Source organism: Kogia breviceps, chromosome 12 (genome assembly GCF_026419965.1).
Source record: "Kogia breviceps isolate mKogBre1 chromosome 12, mKogBre1 haplotype 1, whole genome shotgun sequence".
In the NCBI taxonomy this organism is placed as follows: Eukaryota; Metazoa; Chordata; class Mammalia; order Artiodactyla; family Physeteridae; genus Kogia; species Kogia breviceps.
Window position 1 is genome coordinate 98443048 of NC_081321.1, and position 26529 is coordinate 98469576.

The 26529-nt window shown below is 57.5% G+C and overlaps 1 protein-coding gene across 1 annotated transcript; it reads left to right on the forward strand.

Moving 5' to 3' along the window:
• Positions 1–629: 629 nt before the first annotated feature.
• ARHGAP8 (Rho GTPase activating protein 8) lies at positions 630–25780 on the forward strand. The gene is given in 10 exon segments (XM_067010639.1): positions 630–1022; positions 2006–2098; positions 9531–9662; positions 16536–16566; positions 16568–16629; positions 17860–17970; positions 18286–18374; positions 22948–22977; positions 22980–23047; positions 25502–25780. Coding segments are annotated over 10 exon segments (981 nt in total). The 5' UTR covers positions 630–936.
• The last annotated feature ends 749 nt before the right edge of the window (positions 25781–26529 follow it).

A 26529-nucleotide genomic window follows, 5' to 3' on the forward strand; every position in this document is an offset into this window, starting at 1 on the left:
AAAAGGTATAAAGGTATTTTATCAGAGGGCATTTTGGTTGTAAGAAATAGAAAATTCAAACTAGTTCAAACAATAAGAGAATTTATTGGTGCATTTGATGAGAAAGCCTGGAGGAAGTGTGGGCCCCAGGGTGGGTTTGATCCAGGGGCTCTGCAAGATCACCAAGGACCCAGTCCCTTGCCATCTCTGTTTTATCCTAAGCCTAGATCCCTTTGTGGTCACAGGATGGCTTCTTGCTATTCCCAGCGCACTAAGCTTCTCATCTAAGTTGGGGGAGAGAAAAGGACAGAGCAGGATTTGTTCTTCCCCAAACTTCCAGGCAAAGTCCAGCTCCTCCCACCAACTGGAGTGTCCTGAACTGCTCACTGTGGCCCAGCGAAGGCCTGCGTGATTGGCTTGGGCCCAGTGACTTCTGGAACCGGAACCAGTCCCTGTAGCAGCGTGTGATATTATGCCAGCTGGCCTCTGCAATCAGATCCCTCCTCTAGAAATGGGGAGGGGTCAACACACCTGACTGTCTTGGCTGCTGTACACAGGCCAATGGGGACCGCAGAGCCCACCACACGTGACCCCAGAGCTTCCAGCAGCCGTGCCACCTTCCACGCAAGGCAGCCTGGGATTGTGCAGCTGCTAGCGCCAGCCCCCTCCGCCAAGAGCAGGAGGGGGAGGGACACTTGAGCAGGGGCAGGGCAGGATCTCATGAAAGGATCCCCCTGGCTGCTGTGTTAACACAGATGGGGAGGGGCAAGGGCAGAAGCCGGGAGATGCATTAGGAGGCTGCTGCACTGAGCCACGTGAGAGATGCTGGTGGCCTGGACCACCTGGGCCAGTGTGGGTGGACAGAAGTGGTGGCACTGTGACATGTTTTGCAGGAAAAGCTATCGGGGCTCATCCAGGGACCACGCATGGGGTGTGAGGGAATGAGGGGAGCCAAGGATGCCCCGACGGGTTTGGAAGGGGCTGGTGGAGAACCGGATGGGAAGCCCAGGAGAGGAGCCCACGTGGACGTGTGGGGATGTCAGGTGGGCAGTCAGAGGCAGGAGGCTGGAGTCGGGAGACATCAGTTGGGGACCATCTGGTATAGGCTGTATTGACAGCAGGAGGCTGGGGAGTAAATGAAAACAGGTGCAGCCCCAGTCCCGGGGCGCCGACCTTCAGAAACCGGGGAGACGGGGAGGAGGCAGCGGAGACAGAGCTGCAGCCAGAAGGGGGCGCCAGACCCCGGGCCCGATAGAAATCCACCCTTAGAACGCCACCTCCTGAGCGGCTCTCCGGGTGGGAATGCGATCCTGTCGGAGGACCAGGCATCCTCTTGGCTGGGGCCCCGGAACGTCAGTGGCACCTCTAGGGGTATCTGGGCCCCAGCCTGGTCTTTCCTGAGTACATGACGCCCACCTCAGGGCTGGAACAGTGACTTTGCCCATGCGCAGAAATGCAGGCATAGCCCGCAAAGACTCTAGGCCACTCAGGTCCTGTGCTCCAGGGAAACAGCGCCGGCGGGGTAGCGCGCGGGGCGGGGCGAGGGGCGGGGCCTGCACGGGAGCCACGTCCGGGGCGGGGCCAGGTGAGTCGCAGGCCGAGCGGAGCCCAGGTGAGGCACCGGCGGAGCTGTGGTCAGGTAAGGCCCATTGTCCAAGGCAGGGAACCCGCCCGGGGCCCAGGTGGGGACGCAGCGCGGGTTCTGGGGCTGGGCCCATTGCTCAGGCGGGCCAGCCGAGGCGGGGAGCGGGGCGGGGCCCCATGACGCGGCGCGGAGACGGGCGGGGACCCCGTTGCCCGCGCTCTCCCCCGCGGGTTCCCGGCCCCTCCCACACCCCAACCCCTACCCTACCCCACCCCCGTTTGGCACGAGCGCGCGCTCCTCTCCCACTCTTCCAGTCCTGCTCCCCCGTCCCCTCCTTCCCTGCTCGCTCGCTTCTCCCGCCTTTTCATGTTTTGGTTTGGTGCGGCTGAGCCGTCTCAGTCCAAACTTTCACCGTTCGCCCATTTTCCTCCCCGAATTCAGGGTCTCCGATCCGGCCGGGTCCGCACACTGTGCCGACACATCAGTTCCCTCAGCTCCAACTTGGGAGGCAGGAAGCATCGCTCCGCTTTACAGGTGAGAAAACTGAGGCTGAGCAGTTGCTGCGGTGATTCAGACTCAGAGGCTCCAGCTGGGAGAGAGGTCCTGGACGCTTTCACTTGTCCCAAACCTTGGCCCGGCGCCACTGTCAACAGCACTGGCTTGGGGGTTCCCCAGGGCCTGGCAGGTGTGTGAAGAGTGGAGGCTAAGGCTCCAGGAGAAGGAAGCAGGGTGGGAGGGGAGGAGTTTCTCAATCCTTGTCGGTGGGGTGGGGACCTGGCCTTGGCTGTCTGGAGGTCACAGACTTTGAGGTTTTGTGACGGAGGCTGTGTGGATTCCAGAGCACGCGGTGCTTATTGGCGGTGGTGAAATGCAGTGTTGACATTTGTCCTGGTGAGAACTCAAAATCTAAGACTCAACAGTAAATATCCTTTGGTCGGTCTCTGTTGGCGGTTTTAGGGTCTTGTTTGTGAGTTTCTCCTTTAATGCAGTGACGTTAAACCATTTCTCAAACCCACAGCAGGGCGGGGGCCGAGGGGTGAAGACGGACGCCGTGCACTGGCCTGAGCCGGGCTAGTCCTTGTGGACAGCCACCTCCCCAGTCCCCTGTCCACGGAGGACTCAAAGTCTAGCCTCTGTGTGACAGAGGGAAGCCAGGGGCTTGTGGGAGGTCAGGGAGGGCTTCCTGGAGGAAGTGACCTTTGAGTTGGAAGATGAATGAGAGATAGGCAGGGAAGGGTGTGGCACACTGAAGTTACACAGAGGCTGGGGGGCTGTAGTTGGCTGCGGATAAGTCACATGTGAGGTGGGGGTAGAAATACCTGTGGAGTACCTGACAGGTGGTCAGGTGGAGCCGGTAGGAATTTACTTGGTTGATGTCATTGAGTCGCTGAAGTGCAACCTCAGTGAGATGTTTTGTTTGTTTGTTTGTTGTATTCATTTGTTTAATTTTTAGATTGCACATATAAGTGAAAAAGTATTTGTCTTTCTCTGACTTACTTCACAAAGCATAATACCTTCCAGGTCCATCTGTATTTTTGCAAATGGCAATATTTGATGTGTGGATGGATGGAAGGATGGATGGATGGATGGGTGGGTGGGTGGGTGGATGGATGGATGGATGGACGGACGGATGGAATGGATGGACGGATGGATGCATGGGTGGATTCATGGGTTGCTGCCTATTGATTGGATCGTGATTTGGCCAGTCATGCCTATGTAATGAAACCCCAATAATTGCACTGGACACAGCGGCTCAGTGGAGCAGTTTGGTGGTAATGGCGTGTCGTCGATGTCCTGACTGCATGGAGAGAGGGCACACAGGTTCCATGGCCGGGACCCCCGACCCCGCACCCGACTCCCCTGTGTATCTCCCTTCTTCGTGGGTCCTGATTTGTATTCTTTATAATAAAACTAATTGTAAGTACAGGGCTTTCCCGAGTTGTGTGAGCCAATGAATTATCGGTTGTGAGGGGGGTGGTGAGAAGCTCCGAATCTGTAGGCAGCTGGTCAGAAGCAGGGTGGCCTGGGGACCCCCGACACATAGCTGGTGTCTGAAGTGAGGGCAGGCCTGGGGTGGACGACGGCCCCCACCTGTGGAGTCAATGCAGGTGTGGACGTGGCTGATAGAGCCCTGGCTGCTTCTCCGAGAGTGGTTTGCAGAGCTGGGCAGACACTCCCCCCACGCCGTCCCTGTCCTTTCCCCTGGACCATGGGGCCAGGCAGGGGCCATACCTGGTCTTTTCGCTCCAGAGCTGGTCTTCCGTTCACCAAACCACTCAGCACGTCCCCGAGACTGTCCACTTGGCCCAGTGCTAAAAATGCTCCTCATTTTTTTGTTTTCGACATTTCTACGTGGGTGTTGACTTCCCTTTCAGCCCCAGGGGCATTCAGTTTCATGTTCCTTCAGTAGCTGCACAAATAATTCATATCTTCAGAAGCAAGTCGTCCTTTTCCCTTCCCTCTCGCAGATGAGCACAGGCTCAGGTGAGCCGTGGAGCCCCGGCCTCCAAGATGGTAGAAACACTGTTTGGAAAACACTTTGTACTTCCAGGCATAGCCATCGAAGGTTTTTGTGCCCGAAAATGCGCATCTGTGAAGGGAAGCAGATAAATGCAGCGCTTTCAACAGGAGCTTTCTAAACAAACAGAAACTATGACCAGAATTCTCAAGGAACCTGTGAAAAGGCCGCTGTCTTTGGAAACCCAAACGACTGTCAAATTCTGAACGTTCCAGTGGCTTGCAGGCTCCCGGGAGAAGCCGACGTGTCATAAATAACAAACAGCTGTTCTGGTCGGGCAGCAGGCGGGACTCCGAGGGCACGTGATGCGTGTGTGTCTGCACGTGTGGGTGTGTGCACACGTGTGTGACCTTGACTCGCCCTTCAGAGCCGGCCGGCGACGAGGGTGCTCTGCTGTCGTTCTTCTCATTTTAAGTTAAGGTCTGAGAACAGTTGTAAATACTTGTTCACCGTGAGTTAAAGTGAGTTCAGAACCGCGTACATCTCTGGAGGGGCACCCTTCTGTGTTCTCCAGGTCCTCTTCCGATAACCAGTCCTCCCGTCAATCAGTAAACGATTGCGGGACGCCATCCGAGCCACAGGCACGGGCAGCCAGCGTGTGCTCTGGGGATGCAGGTGGTGGTGAAGGCGACCTTGGCTAAGGTACCCAGAGCGTCAGGTAGTAGGTGCCCGTCTGGCAGGTGCCATCACCACCTCACCGCAGCCTCCCGCGCCTCTTGGCTCAGGTGGGCTGGTGCAGAGGCTGCTGGTTTCTGGGATGGCCCCCAGCTGTGGCGAGAGACAGCAGCCTCGGGTGTCGGGGCGGGACCGGGGCTCACGGCCGTCTGCCCTGCAGGGCAGGCCGCCTCGGAAGACGAGTCTTCACGCTCTGCCGCTGCGGGATGCGGCATCTCTCACGAGCTCAACCACAGGCGGCTGCTGGGCTAAGTCCGCCCTCTGCCCCCTCCACGCCCCCACTTGCACACACCCCCTCTGTAGGCCGCCCTCCCCACCCCACTCCCGTGCGTGTCCCCCTCCCTGTGCAGGGGCCTCTCCGTCGCTCTCAGCACAGAGCGGACGTGCCAGGTCAAAGGCTCACAGACTGACTAGCAGGTCCCCAGGTGGATGTCACGTCGGTGCCAGGTCCCCAGTCCCGCCCGCAGGACTGATGTCTTCTCCCCCGCCTCGGGTGGCTTTAGGTCCACAGACTTGAACTCTGTCCTCCGGGCCTTTTTATTTTGTAATTCATTTATTTATTTGGTCTCGCCATGCGGCTTGCGGGATCTCAGTTCCCCACCCAGGGATTGAATCCCTGGCCACAGCAGCAAAAGCCTGGGATCTTAACCACTCGGCCACCAGGGAGCTCCCTCAGGGCCCTTTGAGGCCTCCCCCTGCCTCCCTCACGGCCTCCCTCTCAAAGCCACACAGGCCGCCCTCTGCACGTGCTTCATCTGCTGCTCAGAAGGCAGCGCCTCCCACTCCCCTGCCGTGGCCTCAGTCGCCCTCCCGCTCCCGCATCGTGCCCCTCTCTGCTGGGGCTGCCCTCTCTGTGCGGCCGCGCTGCTCCCGGGGCCTCCTCCCTGGCCGGGTCCCTCGGGTGTCCCGAGAGCTGGCAAAGTCCTGACTGCAGCCCCCAGAGTCACCCGGTTAAGCAGGCGGCCTCAGGTCTGGTGACAAGCTTGGCCTGGGGAGGAGGGCAGCTCCTGGTCCAGGGCCACCGAGGCTGCTTGAAGTCAAGCGAAGTGCCCTCCTGCCCAGCAGCTCTTGCTGGGGGTCGAGTCCTCGCTCAGGTTACCTGCAGAGGCCAGGCGCCCGTGTGACTCGTGTCCCACGTTTGGGACATTCTTGCGCCCGTGGGGCTCGCGCAGGTGCCGCGGGCCTCGGACTGTGGTCCCTGACTGCGTGCCGATTGCGTTTCACTCAAGCAACCTCACCCCAGCCCATGTCTGGGCATCCCTGGAAATGTTTGTGCCCCCTGGTGAGGGACAGAGAGGAGGAAAGGCTGGCCGGGGGCAGACTCACCCGCTGCTGGGCCGGCTCGGGGACCACAGAGCCGGGGGCTCTGCCAGGGCTGCTTCCAGACCCCCTACCCCCTCGACCGCGGAAGCCCCGCTTGTCCACCTACAGCGTGGTGCCCGGCGGCCGTGGCCTGGGGCCCACGGCTCAAAGCGGACAAAGGCACAGTCGGATCATAGGAGCATCTGGAAGCCTTCGGGCTGCTTGTTTCATGAGAATACCCCTGACCCAGGCATCCGACCTAGTACCCCTGACCCAGGCATCCGACCTAGTTTGTTAAAGAATCCTCCAAGAGCTGCTGCAGATAGAACGGCTACAGCAAGAGCCATGGCGACAGCAAGAGCCTTGCCGGCAGCGGATGCCCGGAGGATCTTCAGCCACTTCTGCCGCCACGTGATGGGCTTGGCCGCGGAATTCGCGAGGTGAGCCAGAATCCCAGGCAGCCCGTTACCCCGGCCGGTGGGCTGCCCTCCCCGGAGGCGCTCCCCCCACCACCTTCTGAGCAGCCGACACTGCTCTCGGCCCACTCTGTGTTTCGGGGCACACAGGACAGAGGATGCCCGATCCCGGAGAATTCGTATCCTGCGGTCCTGAGATTGGTCACGTTCCATTGCCAGATTTTTCCTTTTGCGGCATCAAATGATCCATGACCTGTGGGTCACCTCTCACCGGGGGTACCGCTGCTGGGCGAGGGATGCGTCGAGGATTTGTTTGCTCATAAAGACAGAAGTACCCGCGACCGACGGAAAGCAGGTGGGGTTACTGGCAGTGGCGGGGCAGAGAAGGAGGAGCGACGGCCTGATGGGTACCGGCTGTGTCTTTGGGGCAAATGCGAAGGTTTTGGAACCGGGTGGAGGTCGTGGTTGCACAATGTTGCGAATGTACTAAATGGCGCTGAACTGTTCGCTTTAAGACAGTCGATGTTAAGAATTTCACCTCCATCCAAACAAAATCACCTCTGACGACAGCTGATACATTGTGCTCTTTCCAGGCTCAGAAACCTTCACCACCAGAAGGAAGTGGTAAGCGGGGGCCGCTGTGAACAGTTGTGCAGGTTGTTCACTGCCCAAGGGCATTGACCCGAAGGACTACTATCGGGGGGGGGGGTCTCTCCTCACCTAGCGCTGGAGGGCGTCTGCCTGGAGGAAGGAGCACCTCTTCTACTTGGCTCAGAAGTGCTCTATGGGCTTCTCGGCCGTGACAGGGTGAGCCCTGATGCTTAGTCTTTTCCATGGCTTCTGGGGGGGAAAGTGACACCATGGACATCACCCTCCCTCTCCCCATCCAAGCGGGTGGCTTTCCTGTGGCCAGATGTGCGCTCCTACTTCTGAGATGGCTGAAGAAATCAGTCCTTGTCCTTGAAGCTCAACCAGTGATTTGGTTCCTGACTTCCTATGCCGAGCGGGCACGCAGACACGTTGAGATCCCAAGAAGAGCTCGGCCCGTCGTGGGCAGACCCCGGCGGCAGGGGAGAGGTGCCTGCTTTTACCACAAGCGTCCAGTGTGGATAAGGGAGCCGGGCAAGGACATCTTCCTATTCCTCCTTTCTTGAAAAAGTTGAGAAAGGCGAGAGCGACCGTCCTTTCAGGACTGAGGAGGCCGTTCTCAACGGCTCAGGGACTCTCTGTGTGAAGTCAGAGATCTCCATCTGGGTTCCGCCCGGGGAAGGATGGGCTCACTGAATTGTGCCCCAAGGGCTTGGTCCGAAGGACCTGTGCCCGGTGAGCCCGGGCATTGAAGTTGCTTCCCCATCGCTGAACCCGAAGCACGTACTGCGTGAGGTCAGCTTTGCCTCACTTTTACATCAACGCCGATGCCGGCTGGGGGGACGTGGCTTTCGGGGGGCAGGACGGTGTGGGTCAGAGGGTGAACTCCGGAGCCAGGCTGCTCCCTTTGGACCCTGGCTCTGCCCCTTACTGGTTCTCCTCTGCCAGCCTCAGCCGACTCCTCTGTAAAATGGGCATGTTAGTACCTGCCTCATGGGGCTGCTGTGGGGATTAAGAAAATGGGTAAATACGTTCAAGGCCTGCAGGTCACATAGTCAGTGCTTTGGGCGGAGGGAACTCTGATGTTGTTTGGGAATCGCACCAGCTAAGTAGACGCTGACGTCTGCCTTTTGAGCAAGGAAAAGATCCCAACGCGTTGTCCCGGCCGTGCGGGCAGCCAAATGCTGGCAGACGGCGGAGGCCGCTGGGGTCTTCTCCTCAAGCAGTGCTGGTCCCCGAGCACCCAGCCCACACTGTGGGCCCCAGCGCTCCGGCGGGCCGCGTTTGCACGGCTCACAGTGAAGGCAGCTGTGGTCCCACCACAGACCTGGAGAAGCCAGGCCTGAATTCCTGGAGCGCCAGGCCGGATTAATTACGGGGTGAGCTTCTAGGTAACGAATGACTCGGGCGACGTGACATGCGAGAACTTGGAGCCAGAGTGCTGATGGGGTCAGGAATGGCCCTTCCGCAGCTCATCTACAGGTGGCCCGCGCTTAAGCGGGTCACATAGGCATGGCCAGGGAGGAGCAGGGCTCTGCAGCCCTGAGAAGTAAGTGATCACTGGATTTGTAGAGCTTATCCTGTGGGGTCCAATGACAGAAGCCGAGCAGAGCCAGGACCTGCTTTCCAGTAAAAATAAATGTTAGCTAATCTGGAAAGAAGGGATTGCTTGCTTCTAGAAATCCAGCAGCACAGCAGGGAGTCAGAGGTGGAGGGACTGAGTTAGTCCCGGGTTTGAATCCCAGTTCATCCTCTGTGTTAGTTTCCTGTGGCCGTTATAATAAATTACCCAAAACTGGGTGCCGTGAAACAACGAATTTTTTCTCCCACGGTCCTGGGGGCCAGGAGTCTGAAAGCAAGGTGTCCTCAGGCCTGCAGTCCTAGAGGGAACTCCGCCTCCAGGGGAGGATCCTTCCTCGCCCCTTCTAGCTTCTGGTGGCTGTCGGCCACCCTTCACCCTCCCGGGCTGGTGGCCGCATCCCTCTGTACTCTGCCTCTGTCCTCACACATGGCCGTCTCCCCGCCGTGACTTTCACTCTTCACAGCCGTCTTCTCAGGATACGAGTGATTGCAGTTAGCACCCTCCTGTATAATCCAGGATAAACTCCTCCTCTCAAGCTCCTTATCTTAATCACATCTACTAAGACACTTTCCCAAGTAAGGCCACATTCATGGGTTCTGGGGATTTGATGAGGATGCCTTTTGGGGGCCGTATTCAGGCTACCACATCCACTCACTGGCTGTGTGACCTTACGTAAGTTAATTAATGTCTCTGAGCCTCAGTTGTCATCTAAGAAATGAGGGCTGGGCCCCCCTGCATGTGGATCCTGAGTGTTGCCCTGGACATGTCCCCAGATGGCCTGGTGCTGACACCCGCTGGGTGACCATAGTTTCCATTATGGGGAAGGCATATTTGGTTTCAGCGATGGTGAGCTTTTCATAACCGCGTCCTGTGCCTTGTGCCCAGGTATTCAAAGTTCACGCTGGACCAGTACGTGGAGGGCGATTACACCACTGTCTACTTCCACTACGGGCTGGACAGCCAGAACAAGCCGTCCCTGGGCTGGCTCCGGAGCACCTACAAAGAGTTTGACAGGAGGTGGGTGCCCTCCAGCTTTGGGGGGGGGACGTCAGGGTGCAGGCTGAGTGAGGGGGAGGCTCAGGTGACAGGAGGGGTCACGGCTGTGCAGTGGGGGAGGGCCACGAGGGGTCTTAGGTTGACCTCCCTTCGGGGCCAGGGGCCTGTGTCCACCGTTTTCATCTGGGGTAGGGTGGGCACACACGTTCTGAAAGGGCGAGACAGTCAGCGTCTTGGCTTTGGGGACCACCGCGTCTCTGTCGCAACCTCTCGACTCTGCCGTAACGTCTGGAAGCAGCCGAAGACCATACATAAACAAATAGGTGGAACTATTTATATATTATGGACACTGCAATGTGAATGTCATGTCATTTTCACATATCATGAAATATTATTCTTTTAATTTTTTTCAACCATTAAAAATGTAAAGCCGTTCTCAGCTTGTGGGCTGTACAAAAGCAGGCGTGGGCTGGATTGGGCTCAGGTACCCTAAAGTACTGACCCTGACCCGGTGACTTGTTGGCAGAGAAATACAACAGTACACTGCCCTTCAAGTACGTTTACAGCTGCGCAGCGCTTTACAGTTTGCAGGGGGCTTTCTGGTGTCTCTTGTCAGTGAGGTGGACACACGTGTTACAGATGAGGATACACGGGCCCCAGGCGGCAGGTGTCTCCCCCGGTCCCTCAGCAGGTGTGCAGCAGGGCTGGGACCTCAGCCGAGACCCCGTCCCCCCTCCTACTCTCTCCGAACCACCTGGGGACAGCCTGGAGCTGGTGGGGTTTTCCCCGAGTGAAGTCTTGCTTGGCAGTCAACTTTGCAGTGTATTTGGCTAGTAGGTGGCCCTGCTGGGCGTTAATGTTGAAATCCTGGATTCCTCTGGCTTTTCCTTCTTCCAAGTCCTTTCAAACCTGTACGGGAAATCTTCCTAACAGACATTTGAGTCAGTGAAACAGTGGCAGGCAGCGCCTGATTTCTCAAAGCCCTGCCTCCCGACTGCCTTTCGGGTCCCGCTGTCACTGTCGATCAAACCTTTAGAGGACTTTCTTGGTTTTCTGTCCTCTGTCGTAGGGAAAGTTTTGTTGCTTCACTTTGCAGTCATGTATCTGGCACTGTATGCGCTGGCCCTGAGGGGCAGTCAGAGACGACCAGGCCCCAGCTCTGGCCTCCCCCATGAAGCCTTCCTGGGTTGTCCCAGGAGAATCAGGGGCCCCTCCCCTGCGGCCTCCCTGTCCCTGAGCAGACAATGTACCTGCAAAACAGTGCGTTTGTGAACAAGTCTGCCTCCTGTGTCTGGCTGCAACCCCCTGACCCATCTCTGCATCCCCTGGACGTGGAAAAGGGTGTGCACGTGGCAGCCTCTCATTAAATGTTGGACGGGAGGATGGAGGAGAGAGGTGGGGCCAGCAGTGAGTACCAGCCTTCCAGCTGGGACAATTAGAGAGGCTGCATGGCGGAGGCAGCCTTTGAGCGGTCCCTAGAGTGATGGGCAGGCCGTTGCTAGGTGGCAGACACAAGAAAGAGGAAGGTGGGCTGAGGCTCTGTGGGTGGGAGGGCTGGACTGGAGGGTTCACACGGGGAACCATGGAGGGAGGCGGCAAGGGGCAGGGGGCGTGCTAAGGATGCCAGGCTTTGTTTGGGAGGCAGTGGGGAGCCAAGCAAGGTTCTTGAGGAAAAGCAAGTGACATGTTCAAGGTGGCCCTTTCCAGAAGCTCAGCCTGACAGCAGAAGGATATGTGTATGTAGCCCTGTCTTGAGCTGAAACAGATACATTTTCAAATGGAAGGAGGCGAACCTGTTCCGTGTCTCTCCCATACCCCTCAAAGGTGGTCTGGGGGCCGGGGTAGGATTACAGACCTTGGCTTGATGGAAGCCCAAAGGAGGGGCATCCCAGGCTTCAAAACCATCTAACAGTGAAGTATCTGCTGGAGGCAATGAGTTCCCCATCACTGAGGGTATGTAAGCGGTGCTCCAAATCGAATTTGATGAGCTTTATACAGCAAGGATTTTCCATCCACCATCACTGCACCCCGGTGGGTTTCCTGCATCCTTTTCTGTTCTCTCTGCTGTCGACCTTTCATCTGTTCTCATCGACTGTTCTGCCAGGTTGCTCCTTTAAGAGAGAACCATCCACACAGGAATGTACGTGACCCCCTTCCAGGAGTGCTCGCCTTTGCTAAGGAGGGAGGCCACCTTCCTGTAGGGATGGACTTTGCGGCAGCTGTGCTCTGGGTCCCTGGAGCACCCGGAAGCCACTGCAACTGCCCTCCTCCGAATCGCAAGCTTTTCTTTCTGTAATTAATTAGTATTCCTTTGGGAGATGCTTTGAGACTATATAAATATCCTGCTCCGCATCAAAGTGTCACGTGCTAGCCGTGGCCTCCATCGCCATTTCTTGGCTTAAGTGTTACTAAGATGGGTGCCAAACGGTGATTGGGACTCTTAATTGGCATTTTACTGTAAGGAAGAGCTTTCCCTTCTGGTTTATTTATTTATTTTTTTTATTTATTTTTTTTTTTTTGTGGTATGCGGGCCTCTCACTGTTGTGGCCTCTCCCGTTGCAGAGCACAGGCTCCGGATGCGCAGGCTCAGCGGCCATGGCTCACGGGCCCAGCCGCTCCGCGGCATGTGGGATCTTCCCGGCCCGGGGCACGAACCCGCGTCCCCTGCATCGGCAGGCGGACTCTCAACCACTGCGCCACCAGGGAAGCCCCCCTTCTGGTTTATTTATATCAATATGGACATGCGATTTCCCATTTTATTCAAAGGGTTATAGTCCACGACTATATTTATCTTAATGCTCAAATGGTTCAAATCTGGCCAAGTGGGCTCCAGCCCGGCTCCTGTGTCCCTCAGACACGTCCCCATCCCTGCGAGCACTGCCTTTACTTTCTAGAACAACGCGATGCTCCAGGCACATCTTACACTGTCCTCACCCAGCAGCCAGCGTGACCCCACCGCACAGAGACCGGGAGGAAACGGGTGGCCGTCCCCTCAGTGGGGCCCTTCCATCCCTTGGATGCAACAGGCGAAAGAGCTCAGGAGCACAGGGAATAGGAAATGTAGTAAAGTGATCAGGAATCAATGAGGTTGGAACATTTATGACCTATGTGTTTAATATGATTTACTTAATTGTAAGTTGATATTATTATTTTTTTTAAAATAAATTTATTACTTATGTATTTATTTTTGGCCGCGTCGGGTCTTCGCTGCTGCGCGCGGGCTTTCTCGAGTTGCAGAGGGCAGGGGCTGCTCTTCGTTGCGGTGCGCGGGCTTCTCACCGCGGGGCTTCTCTTGCTGCAGAGCACGGGCTGTAGGCGCGCGGGCCTCAGTGGTTGTGGCGCGCGGGCTTCAGTAGTTGTGGCTCGTGGGCTCTAGAGCGCAGGCTCAGTAGTTGCGGCGCACGTAGCTGCTCCGCGGCACGTGGGATCCTCCCGGACCAGGGCTCGAACCTGTGTCCCCTGCATCGGCAGGCGGATTCTTAACCACTGCGCCACCAGGGAATTCCCTTTTCCCTCCATTTTGACTGTATGCATCTGGCACAAACAGCTTGCACAGCACCACGGCATGACAACGAGGCCCACAGACGCGGTTTTCTCACAGCGGCTCCGGCCCTGTGCCTGCCAGAGGGAGGGGCTCCCAGTGCAGGAGACCCCAGGGGGGCACGAGGGAGGTTGGGACACTCAGGTGAGACCTGTGTTGGAGTCATGACCCCCAAGCCTGTAAGATAAGCTTGTGTCGTTTTAGGCTGTTAGGTTGCAGCGGCCACAGGACCCTCATGCACCTGGCCTCTCCGCGGGCCACTCTTGCAGCATTCGTACTCTGGCCTCACCAACCCGCTCACTTCTCACTTAGCGAGCAAGTCCGCACGTACCCGCGCTCACACGTGAGCGCACACCCCTTCTGTGACCCCAGATCGCCGTCCAGGGCCCGAAGCTGCCTCCTGAGCCCCCTCCGCTCTCTGGGCCAGCTCTGGGACTTGAGCAGGGACTTCCCAGTGTGTCTGGTAGTGAGAGGCCACTCTGGGACTTGAGCAGGGACTTACCAGAGGAACCCCGGGCCCCCCACTGCCCCCTTCAGCACGCAGACTCCTGAGCCCTGCGCATGCAAAGCAGGTGTGTGTTTTCCAGGCTACGCAGAATCCCCGCTTTGAGGAAGGGCTTCTGGGGAGCTCTGAGGTGCTCTTCCTGTTAATAAATCCTGCTGCAACCCTCAGGCCAGATCGGCGAGCCGCGGAAGGCTTAAGTCCGATCTCCTTCTGGAACCGAAGCTTCCGAGGAGGTGGTGCAGTCGAGGTCCAAGGGCTGCCCCGCCAGGGGTCTGAGCCTGTCCTTATCCCAGAGAGCCTGGCCGTGCGGTCCCAAGAGAGGATCACGTGATTCTCGGATCTACAGGCTCCACCCAGAGAATTCCTGGAACAGTGGACTTGAGTCAGCTCCCGTTTAGCACGGGGAGCGACTTTTGTGGCCAGAGAGCTCGTTTCATTGCACTAGAATTCCCTGACTGCTTTCCCACCTGGGTGCCTGCTCTGCAGACACACACCTGGCTGGGAAGGTGGACTTCTGTTCTTCTGTTTAGTTTAACCAGGACCGGCACGCTGGTGCTGTAGTGGACGAAGCGAGAAAGCCAGTCCTTGTTGCCCTGCTGCCCAGGAAGACAGTTCAGATGTTCTTCTGTTTACTGGAGCTGTTATTCACCTTAGAAAAGCTCCAAGATTCCTAGAAACCTGTAAAGTTCTTGGGGAAGAAACCACCTGCTTTTTGCTGTGTCGCAACGTGGCAGCCTCGCGGGTCTGGAGCCAGACCTCCCGGGCTTGCCTGTGGGCTGCCCTCGACCGTCCGTCACCCTGGGCAATAGATGCCACCTCTCTCTGCCTTGGTTTCCCCTTGTGGCTGACGACGCCACTTAAGTCCCTTTATCCCTGTAACAGTTCACTGATTTAATACACGTGGAATGTTTAGAGCAGGGCCTGATGGCAGATGCTCACTGTCAGCTTCTAGTGTTGTTTAAAAATATTTTTATTGTCTTTTTGTGATTAATTACAATATTAATTACAATATCTGTGATTAATTAATGTACCTTATGTGCCAGACACCCCAAAACAATCGTATGAAGTCAGCTGTATTTTCCCTCTTCCAAAGCAGAGGAGATTGACGCTCAGAGAGGTTAAGGAGTTTGTCTGAGGTCACACAGCAAGGCAGGGCTTGGTGGGCATTCCCCCTGAAGCCTGTGTGGTTCTCTTATCCTGCCATGAGGGGACTGCAGAGATCAGGGTTGGGGGTCCTGGGACTCCCCTGCCTGTTGGCTGTCACGTGGCTCCCCACCCGAGCCCTGGAGTCCTCCTTCATTGACAGTGGAAGGAGAAGCGGACGAACCCAGTGGCTCTCCTCTGCCCGCGCACCGCTGACACATACCCTGTGGAGGAGGAGCTGACGATTCCACCGCACACCCGCATTGGGATCTCCTAGATGGGCTGCGAAGAGGCCCTTCTCTGGGTGTGAGAGGCAGGAAGGCGGCCCTGCCCGCATCTGCAGAACCTGGTGTCCAGCAAATGCCCGGCTGGCTTGGGGGCGGAGGCGAAACAGGCAGAAACGCAGAGAGAAAGCTGAAGGGGGCTCCTGTGTGGGCGGGAGTTTGCAGGAGGGCCTTCCCTGCAGCTCTAAAGCCGACACCTCTGTCCCCGCGCGGCCGGCTCATGTCAGGCCCCCTCTGTCAGCGCTGGTGGCTAGGGGCCCGGGCACCTGGTCTGACTCCCCCTCACCCACTAGGGGGAGCCGGTGCCCGCGGTTCGGCCTCCAGTGGGCTCTGGGCTCCAGCGGGTCTGAGATAAGACAGCTGGTTTGGTTATGCAAGGTGAGGAGGTTCTAGAGACCCTGCAGGACAGCGGAGAGCCTGGGCTGACTGATGCGTCACGCACTTGAGATGTCCTGGAGAGGGTGCATCTCGCGTCGTGTTCTTACCACACGCACACGCACGCACGCACAGCAAAGGGGCACAAGGAAACCTTCAGAGGCTACGGTTACGCCCGTTACCTGGTTGTGGCGATGGGGTCACAGTGCACGCACACGCCCAGACTCATCGAATGGTGCACGTGAACTACATGCAGCTGCGTGTGTGTCAGGGAAGCAGTAAACGGCGGAGCAGCCACGAGGCGCAGGCTGGGCCTGGCGTCGAACTTCCCACCCAGCCGAGCCGCCTGCTCTCCTCCCCTCTTTTCATCTGGGGAAACGGAGGCTCCTTACTAGTCATTGTCCCAGGTCGTGCTGTCTACCAGGTGTCAGACAGCGGACCCGTGTATGTAGATGGTCTCACTGCGTGTGTAGGAGGAGCCCTGCTTTCAAGGGGATGTGAGTGGACTCGGCCAGCACTCACCCGCGTTGTGCTCCTTCGAGGGCCCCGGGGTGACCGTCCTGGAGAGCGATCAGAGGTGCCTCGCTTGGTCCCCACGGCCGTGAAGATGAGACTCCACCCTCGCAGAGAGACGTTCAGAAGTGAAGCCACTGCCGACCCCAGAAACGGGGCCCCGCGGGCCCCTCTGCGGGCCCCTCCGGGAGCCGTGGGCACAGGGCTTCCTGGCTCTGCACTCTCCTACATCTGTGCAAATTCACGGCCGTTCAGCCTGGAGGCAGATATTTATTTTTATGCAGATGAGATTCTCAAGAGTGTTTGATGCCTCCGAGATCTTATGAAAGCGGAACATCTGCAGACGTGCGCTGCTTCCATTATGTTCTGGGTTTAGGTTGTGTCAGCATTTATGTTTCCTTAATATGGGAAATGCCAGCACTGTTCTTCCAGGGCTCCTGAGGCCAGCCCCCTCCCCCCGGGCCCCCTGGCCTCTTTCCTGCCGTCTAATCATTTTTTAAAATTCTGTTGCTTCTGTTTTTTTGGGAAAAAAGTTTGGAAAAAAAAGTCACCTATTTCAACTATCTTGAGTGAGCTCCGTGTACACCTCAGAAACGACCAGCTGATCATTCCCCCGGAGGTTCTGCAGTGAGTGAGACCCTGTCCTGGGAGGCGTGGGCTACGCCCTCGAGCTTCCTTGGGCCTCCATCCCATCCCGTGAACGCTGAAGACTTAATTTTCAGACGGGTGCCCGGCCAGATCTGGATCCGAAATCTGCGGCCTCAACACAGACTCGCAGTAAAAGATGCTAACTGCTGACTCAGAGAAACGAGGCTGAGGATGATTGTGTACACGGATGAGATGCTTTTCTCACCCACCCCTGCAAAACTGATTAACGAAACAAAATCCACGGTGGTAACTGCTGTTTGCTGCCTTGGGGTTTACCATTCTTGCTCTGGAGCAGAGAACGGGGTGGGGGGGATTTCTCGGGTGTGTGGATGACACCATGGACAGCATGAAATGTTCCCAGGCCCATCGCAGGTGTTCTGGGGGACAGCCCACCTGGTGCTTCCGGCTAGAAGCCTAGTTAATGTGTCTGCTGCTTTGTTTTATACAGCAGTGGCCCCCCCTTTGGACAGGGCGTCAGGGGGTTGGAGGGAGCCCAGGAAGGCGTGTGGTGGGTCCCGGGCCCACCGGTAGCTCTGGGTGGAGCTCAGTCTCTGAGCCCTCTGCCCTTTGCATCACCCTCCCTGGGGGCTCCCCTGAGGGAGCAGGGCCCTCGCCAAGCTGCACGCAAGGGAGGCCGGCAGCCCCACAGGGGGAATGGAGATGTCGCACTCCCTCTGGGCACCAAGTCACAGGCGCTGGGGACATTAGAGCTGTGTAGGGAGAGTGTCTGCCCACAGGACTCTCGCAGGGAGTAGGGCCACGAGTCGGTGACAGTAGGAGCCGAAAGAGGGGCTGAACCCAGCTAGGGAGGGGACTGGTGAAGAGGGGATATCAGGGAAGGCTTCCATGAGGAGGTGACTTCTGAAGTGAGTTTCAAAGGGACTGTTGGCTAGATCGAAAGTCCAGGGAAAGGTGTTTCTTGCAGAGGGAAGCTCTTGTGTAGACATGTGGGTGAAGTATTGGCCAGGGCCTGGTAGGAGAGCCTGGACATTTGACAGAGGTTGGATGACCCCTGCTGGCTTGTGTGTGTTCCTGTGTGTGCATGTGCAAGACAGCCATAAGGCGTGTGGGCCCACACGGACGGGACACTCAGGTATCCTGCAGACCTTTGTGGGGGGCATCTGCCCCCAACAGCACCTGGAGCCGGCCCCTTGCGGCCCGAGGCTTCTCCCCTGCAGGGTGACAGCTGTGCTTCCGCTGTGTCCACAGATACGCCGAGGAGCTTCAGAACCTGCGCCTGGGCAGGCTGCCCCCTCCCACAAAGACGGCCCTGCCGCGGCCCCCTCTGCCTAGCCAGCAGTTTGGCGTCAGTCTGCGATAGTAAGTGAGCCTCCACGTGGCCTGCCCATGTTTCCGGGGAGGGTGGGATGCTTCCGCGTGCCAGGGAGTTCTCTCCAGACCTTGGCCTCTGCATCCGAGCTTGACCCTGCAGGAAGACTGAAGTGTGAGCTTGGCACTGAGGCCGGAGTGCCCGCCGCTGTGTGTGTCTGTGTGCAGAGGACCCAGCCGTGGGCAGGGAGGGGACCGGGGGGCTGGGGTCCTCGGCCCAGCTTTCGTAACCACTGCTCACTGGGCGGTTCTGGCCCCCGACCCCCAGGCCACGCTGGGACACCTCCCACCACCTTCCACGTGAAGTGCGGCCACGTGCTTTGCTCGGGCCGAGGACGAGGGAGTGGCCGCAGGGCGTGTCACCTCCTGGAGGGAGCTTCAGGGGCCAGTTCACGGTTGGCCTCTCATGGTGACGGAAGCCGGGTGGAGATGGTGCCTCGCTGGCCTGCGTGCCTGAGTGACCAGAGTGCCTCCCTCTGGCACCCATGCTGCGGGAGGGCACGAGTGAGGGGTGAACTCCTGTGGGGTTCAGCTGCCGGGATTTAGGGACTCTTGTTACCACGCTGTGTCCTACCCTTCCTGCCTGATCTTACCCTTATGAGGCCACATGACCTTGAACTCACTCCCCCTCTCAGCTTGTTTCCTTATTTCTAAAATCAGCAAGTTGGATGATGTGATTTTTAACCTTCACTCCTTAGAAACGATTCTGGACCAACCGCCCACTCCAACTTTGTCTCTTTTAAGACTCATCTCACCTCCTCCAGGAAGCCTTCCCTGATGCTCTAGACTGCATACAGGGCCCCCCTCTATCGCAACCCAGATCTGAGCAGGCTGCTGGGGAGTCCCTCCAGCTGTTTTCTCTGCTCAGCAACGAGCCCCTTGTCCCCCTCCTATTTTCTGCTTCTGGCACCAGGCCAGGTGCTGAGGCACCTGAAATGATGGAAGATGAAGGGGTTGTTTTAACCGTACAACCACCGTTGGGCTCTTGGGTCTGAGCTACACGATGTACAGGGCCTGGAGGGTGGTGGATCCCGGAGAGGCGTATGCTCAATTTCATTTGTTAGTAGTTTCTTGTTAGAAACTTGCATGTGATCTGTTTCTACATAAAAGTCTGATGATCTTTAAGACCCATGTTGGAATTTTTTTTTTTTTTTTTTTGCGGTACGTGGGCCTCTCACTGTTGTGGCCTCTCCCGTTGCGGAGCACAGGCTCCGGACGCACAGGCCCAGCGGCCACGGCTCACGGGCCCAGCCGCTCCGCGGCATGTGGGATCTTCCCGGACCGGGACACGAACCCACGTCCCCTGCATCGGCAGGCGGACTCTCAACCACTGCGCCACCAGGGAAGCCCCCATGTTGGAATTTTTTTGGGGGGCACTAGGTCTTTGATGCTGTGCATGGGCTTTCTCTAGTTGCGGCGAGCGGGGGCTACTCTTCGTTGCGGTGCGCGAGCTTCTCTTGTGGAGCACGGGCTCTAGGGACACAGGCTTCAGTAGTTGCAGCACATGGGCTCTAGAGAGCAGGCTCAGTAGTTGTGGTGCACGGGCATAGCTGCTCCGCGGCATGTGGGATCTTCCCGGACCAGGACTTGAACCCGTGTCCCCTGCATTGGCAGATGGATTCTTAACCACTGCACCACCAGGGAAGTCCCTGGATCTCCTTTTTCTTTTTTTTTTTTGGCTGCGCCGTGCGGTATGTGAGATCTTAGTTCCCCGACCAGGGATCAAACCCGGGCCCTCAGCAGGGAAAGCACAGAGTTCTAACCACGGGACCGCCAGGGAATTCCTTCTCTTCCCCCTCCCCCACCATGCTGGATCTTGAAACACAGAAATGTTAGCAGCTGAGGAGACTCTGGGTGGCACCCAGGCCAGGTAAGGAGGAGGGAATGGCACCTCAGGTGTGTCCAGCAGGCAAAAATGGATGGTTGTCTTCCAGAACTTTCTGTGATGGTGACCATGATCTGTACTGTCCACATGTGAGGATTGAGCAGCGTAGGTGAGGCACTGAATTTCTAATTTTATTTACCTTTAACCGGTTTGACTTTAGATGGCCACTGGCTGCCTGGTGGACAGCGCAGCCTTAGACTGTGCAGGCTGTGGGGTTTCAGCCCCGCCTCCCAAACGAGACACACACAGTGGTGTTCCCTCAAAGAGGATTTTTGTAAGCACTTAGTGAATATTGTGTATGTCCAATATGGTCTCCCTAAACACATCTGGAGCAAAGTTTCCCAAACAGCATGTCCTTTTCCTTTTCTAAACGTTGTAAACATGTGCGGGTGTGACTCACTCGTGTATGGTGTGACCGCCCCGTCCCCCAGCAGCCCTGGGAAGGCAGGGCCGGGAACACACCTGCGGTGACTCTGGGCCCCTCTAGGGGGCGCTAGTGAGAACTCGGCTCTCAGAGGCGAGTCCTAGATTTGCAAGCCACATGTGACTGTTTTACCAAAGTTTCTGAGGCTTCTCCCGCCGGCTCTGTGCTGTGAGCCCATCATTTAGGTTCGCGGCCCCGGTCCCATCCAACAGGATTCTTGCTGCAGGCAGGCCAGCTGGTCCAACATCCGCTGAGGGATGGGGCATGGGGGGGATGAGGACCCAATCAGATATCAAGGGTGAGCAGGCTTCTTGCTAAACTAACTTAGGGTTCTTGGTAAAGTTGGACAATGCAGAGATCAACACAGAAGCCCAAAAGTTGAGGGCTTGTTAAAAAAAGAACTCAGAAGAGCCTGACTAGAGTTCTCCCCAGATTGGTAGAGAACACCAACGAGATGTGATGCGAGGTGCAGCTCTAGGCGTGGAGATGCAGGTGCTCTGGGGTAGATCAGGTACACGCTTGGCCTTGGCACTCATCACTCCTAACAGCCCAGTAATGGCACATCAGAGATGCTGGGGGATACGCTAGGAAAGCAACGGAACCGAACATTGTCTCTTTCAGACGGGGTGACCTCTGGCCCCGGTGTCCCCCCAAAACTGGGTTTGCTTCTTGGTGGGTGTCGAGCCAGAAGACATAACCAAGGTCCCCACCACCACACACACACACACACACACACACACACACACACACACACACACACACACACACACACACACACACACAGGGACTAAGCACTGGCATTGTTTCTAACAGCTCAAGTTTGCACCCCTAGCATGTTGACTCCAACCCAAATAAGCTCCCACCCAGCGAAGTACTTTCCATTCCAGCCAAAACCTGGTGATAAGCAGAGATGCCGACCCGCCTTAGAGCAGTTGCTTTAGAAAGTTTGCAATTATGAGCTAGTTCTTTCCTTTTCATTTGCATCGCTACTCATTCTTTCTAACAGCTGCCTAGCATTCCATCAACTTTCTTATTCTGAAGCGTGCGGACCCTGCCTTCGGGGCCCGCCCGACAGCTCAACCTGGCTGAATCGTGACTCAGGTGTAGGACTGCCCGATTCAGAAGTTAAAAAATACAGGAGGCCCGGTTAAATGTGAATTTCAGGTAAACAACTAATACCTTTTTAGTATAAGTTATGTTCTAAATATTGCACGGGACGTACCTATACTAAAAAATATTTGCGGTTTATCTGAAATTCACATTTAACTGGACGTCCTCTGTTTTATCTGGCAACCCTGCTCAGGTGGGGTGCGTGGTTCCTTGAAGTGACGCAGAAGCAAGTCCTTGCAGGGCACGCTCTGGAGGAAATGGACTTTCCAGGTGGCCTGTGGTGTCCAGGGGAAAAGGAAACTGCTACAGGGACCACTGCCCAATGTATAGCAAGGTTAAGAACACCGACTCAGAGCTGAACAGATTTGGACTCAAGTCTGGGTTTCATCACACGTTAGCTGTGTGACCTTGGGCAAGTCACTTACCCTCTCTGAGCTCACTTCCCTCATCTATATAAAATTGGGGCTGCTTTGAGGATTAAATGTGCATAAAATGCTTGGCACGCTTCCTGGCACACAGTAAGTGCTTTGTACGTGGGGGCTTTGCGACAGTGAGCTGGTCCTTCCTGCTCACCGGTGAGTGCTCTTTTTCAAAGGAACCATAGTGAGAGCTGGAGGTGGACATCACACCAGTATCTACTCTGGGACCACAGTTCTTAGAAAGATGTCGAGGCTGGAAAACAGAGATCCAGGGCAACCAGACGGCGGCCTCCAAGCTTGTTGGTTCCTCAGAAATATTAATTCCAAGGGAATTCCTGGTGCACTCAAGTTAGCCAGCAACAGCTTGAGTTCAGGAAAGAATGACTTTTATTAAAAAGCCGGCAGGAACGTTCACAGCAGGGAATTCTGTGTCTTTCAGCAGTGGCTGTGTTTGTAAAGCCCAAGGTTTAGTGGGAGGAGGTTGGTATGCTGGAGGATTGAGGTGTGAGCGTGTGTACATGTGTGTACGTGTGTGTCTGCAGCGGAGCTCGGTGAACGCGTGTTGATTGGCGCGTTTGGACTTGCAGTTTACGGAGCTCAGTGAGGGTCGGAGCTGTGGCAGCACTGGGGGTGCGCAGTCGGGGTAGAGGGCCCCGAGCTGTGAATCTAAGCAAGTTGAGTTAAGTCTAGGGCGGGGTCGGCACGCTTTCGCTCTAAAGAGCCCAAGAGTAAATATTTTAGGCTCTGCGCGCGCTGGACTCAACTGTCATGCGAAGCAGCCGTTCATTCCTGGATGAACGAACGGGTGTGGGTCTGGGCCAATGAGGCTTTACTGACAGAAGTAGGCCACTGGCCCTCGCCTGTAGTTTGCCTAGACCACCCCACGCATAAGGTGATCTGGCTCCCTGGGCTGTCTGCGGGGGGGTGGGGGGGCCGTGACAGTGCCCGGGGCGGAGAATGCAGCGGAGCTCAGAGAAGGGGGCGTTTGCTGAGAACAGCCACGCGGCCAGGAAGGAAGTAGGAGCCCCGGGCCCAGCCGAGGGACGGTCCGTCCCCCGCCCCACACCCCTGCCCACCCTCGGAGGGACGCAGGAAGAGCGGGCTCAGGAAGGACCCTCATGCCGTGGCAGGTGTGGAGAGCAGCCCGTGGGTGACCCGCTGCTGATCCTGCAGAGCCTTCCAGAACACAGCCACGCCGTCCTCAGCTACCTCGTAGGCTTCCTGCTCGAGGTGAGTGGGCCGAGGCAGCCCCGGCCTTGCCCGAGCAGACCAACCTCTGCTTCCCACCCTCTCTCGGCCTCGGAGCCCCACCCTGGCCCCAAAGGACCTCATCCAAGGCCTGACCGGGCAACAGCTCCGCCGGGAAACCCTCCCGGCCTCGGGGCAGGTCACCTGTGCCACCCCTGCCGCTCCTGGGCCAGCTGCCCTCAGGCTATGCCAGACCCTCTCTAGCGGGTTCCTCTGTTCTCACATCAGCTCCTGCCTGGGCTGAGTGTCGGCGGGTTGTGCCCGGGCCGGGGATGTCCAGGAGAGTCTCGCTACCTGTGTGTGGCCTGAGCTGGACGTGAAGCTGTGAAGTTTCATGAGTGTCCTGGGGCTGCCGTAGCAAGTGTCACATGCTGGGGAGGCTTCAGACTATAGACATGTGTACTCTCATGGTGCCCGAGGCCAGAGATCCTAGAATCGAGGTGTCGCAGGGCCGCACTCCCTCCGAAGGCTCCAGGGGAAGGTCCTTCCTGTCTCCTCCGCTCCTGGTGGCTGCAGGCACTCCGTAGCTCGTGTCTGCATCCCTCCGGCCCCGTCTTCCCCGGCCTCCTCCTGTGTGTCTCTGTCTCCCTCTCCTTTCTCTGATAAGGCTGCTTGTCATTGGATTTAGGGCCCACCTGGGTCATCTGGGGTGATCTCGTCTTGATATCCTTAACTACATCTGCAAAGACCCTTTTTCCAATAAGGTCACCTTCACAGGTTCTGGGCAGACTTACCTTTTGCAGGGCTGCCATTCAACCCCTGGCACTAGGATAAGAAACTGACAGCGAGAGAAGCTCCGTTCCTGGCTCTGGGTCTGGGCTCTCCTGGGACAGAGAGCAACAGCCTGTGAGGCCAATAGGGGGAGCGTCCACAACCCCAAATGTGTCCTCCCCGCACCCCCAACAGACCCACGTCCTCCATTGTATAACTGCTTCCTCACCCCCTCACCTCTCCGGGCCCTTTGTGGGTGGGGAGTGGACGCAGTTGTGAACGAGGCAGGGCCTGGCTGTGTGGGTCCCGGCTGGGGACCCCGAGCTTCTGAGCACCTGCAGTGCAGCAACGTCACGGGGTGGGGGGGCTTTGTCCCGGGTCTTCAGGACCCAGGCAGGAACCCTGTTCTGAGGCAAGTGGCCTGAGGATGGGATGGCCGGTGAGGGCAGAGGGGACCTCCGGGCCGTGTCACATGCTGGAGCCCGTACCCTAGCACCACCTTTTGGTTTTAAAATAAACTGCTTGGGGCTTCCCTGGTGGCGCAGTGGTTGAGAATCCACCTGCCCAGGCAGGGGACGCGGGTTCGTGCCCCGGTCCGGGAGGATCCCACGTGCCGCGGAGCGGCTGGGCCCGTGAGCCGTGGCCGCTGAGCCTGCGTGTCCGGAGCCTGTGCTCCACCACGGGAGAGGCCACAACAGTGAGAGGCCCGCGTACCGAAAAAAATAAAAATAAAAAAAATAAACTGCTTCATTCCCCCCTCTCCATCACTTGACTTCATTTCTCAGAGGTCAGCAACTCAGTCTCCCTCCCAAGCCTCTTCTTTTCTTCTCCTTCGTTTTCCTGAGCTGGAGACGGATTTGTTTCTCTGGCCTCCTGCACAGCACCGATGTTCATACGTCTGGTGGCGGGGTGTCGGCCCTGGTGCACAGCTGCAGGGGGCACGGGGGCCCTGCTGTCTCACTGAGTCAGGGCTTAGACGTGTCTGGTCATCATTTCTGGATCCATGGGGGGTCACCTGCTTGTGCCTCTCCCCCAGCGGCCCCCCTCCATTTCTGCCCTCCCCTGACACCTATGGCTTATGATCCTCAGAGGTCCTGGGACCTGGGAGCCGAGAAGAGACCAGGCTTTGCCCTCAGATGAGCCTGTGTGTCCCCCAGGCCACTGACTGGTTGTGTGACCTTGGGCAAGATTTCCTGCACCTCCAGGGCCTCAGCTTCCTCATCTGTAAAATGGGCTTGGAGCGCCCCACTTCCTGGGCTTGCTCTAAGGGTTGGCTGAGATGGGTGGTCAACCTTCTCGGGGGGAAACAAGCTCCTTACACCCTCTCATCAGCCTTCCCAGAAGCCCTGCGTGCCAGCTGGTCTGGACTGTGCCTGACTCACCGGCCCGAGCATGGAGGTCAGAGAGGCCATTGCCTGGGTGACACCAGAGCCTGTGCTTGTACCCACTATGCTAGAGCCCCACCTCCTGAGTCCTCTGGAGTGGAAGAGGAGACTTGCGGGGCAGGGGGGTGCTGCGGAGAATCGGGAAGGAGATCCCAGAAGGTCAGAGCCAGAGGGCCCCTCGGGACATCAAGGCTGATCCCTTCCTTTTACAGACAGGAGACTGAGGCTGGACGGGGAGGGGGCAGCACAGGCTCACAGCACTGGCCAGTGGCTCCCAGAACTTTCCGCACCGCCCAGAACCCATGTTCACGCCCCTTGTCTCGCCTGTGTTCTCGCCCAGGTGTCCCGGGAGAGTATTTTTAACAAAATGGGCAGCTCCAACCTGGCCTGCGTCTTGGGGCTGCATCTGATGTGGCCGTCCCAGGGGGCATCCCCGCTGAGTGCTCTCGTGTCCCTCAGTCTGTTCACTGAACTGCTGATCGAGTTCTATGGAAAGGTCTTCAGCGGTCTGGAGGTGCGCGGGGCCCAGGCCGGCGAGCAGGGCAGCCCTGCGCCGGGGGCTCTGGAGACAGACCCGCCACGGGCCTCGCCAGGCCCCCCATGCCTCAGCGTCCCCTGATCGCGGCCAGGAGACTCCTCTAAGGCTGGAAATGTCAGTCGAAGTCTATCCATCTGTGTTTTGTAAACTTGCCATCAAATGAACTTCTTGGGAACCTTCTAGTGAAAATTCCGTGGTTCTGATTCTTCAGCCCTTCTCGCTTGTACGTAACTGCGAGCTGGGATAAGATGATGGATCTGGTAGGATCACGACTCAACGTCTGAAAACGGGACTTTATTGGCTGGGGCTGGGACCAGGTGTCTCCTGCTGCCGTGACGCCGTGTGACAAACCACGCCAACCCAGTGACTTAACACAGCAGCTGTTTGTCATTTGCCTGCGAGTCGGTGGGTCAGCCGGGCAGTTCTGGTCCGTTGGGACTTGCTCAGCGTCGGGCTGGAGGTCGGCTGGGGAGACTCCGCTCTCCTGCAGGTATCGCGTTTCCCTTTACTCGGCTGAATGGGACACGTTCCCAAGACGTGCGCCGAGGTCCAAGCACAAGCGCTAGTGCGGCGGCTTTCGCGCTTGGGCGGTGTCACCTGTGCTCACACCCTGTCGGCTAGAGCCGGTCTCATGGCCAAGGCCAGGGTCACAGCAGAAGGGCAACGGGTGTGGATACCAGGAGGTGGAGAACCGGGGCCATGCCCTGCGGTCTCAGGCAGGCTGGCCCCTCAGCATTGCAAGATGGGTCCTGTGTTTCCAGCCCCAGATACAGTGAGGAAGGGTGAGAAGTCGCGGTTCCACATCCCCAGCAAAAAGCCCACAGTCCCCT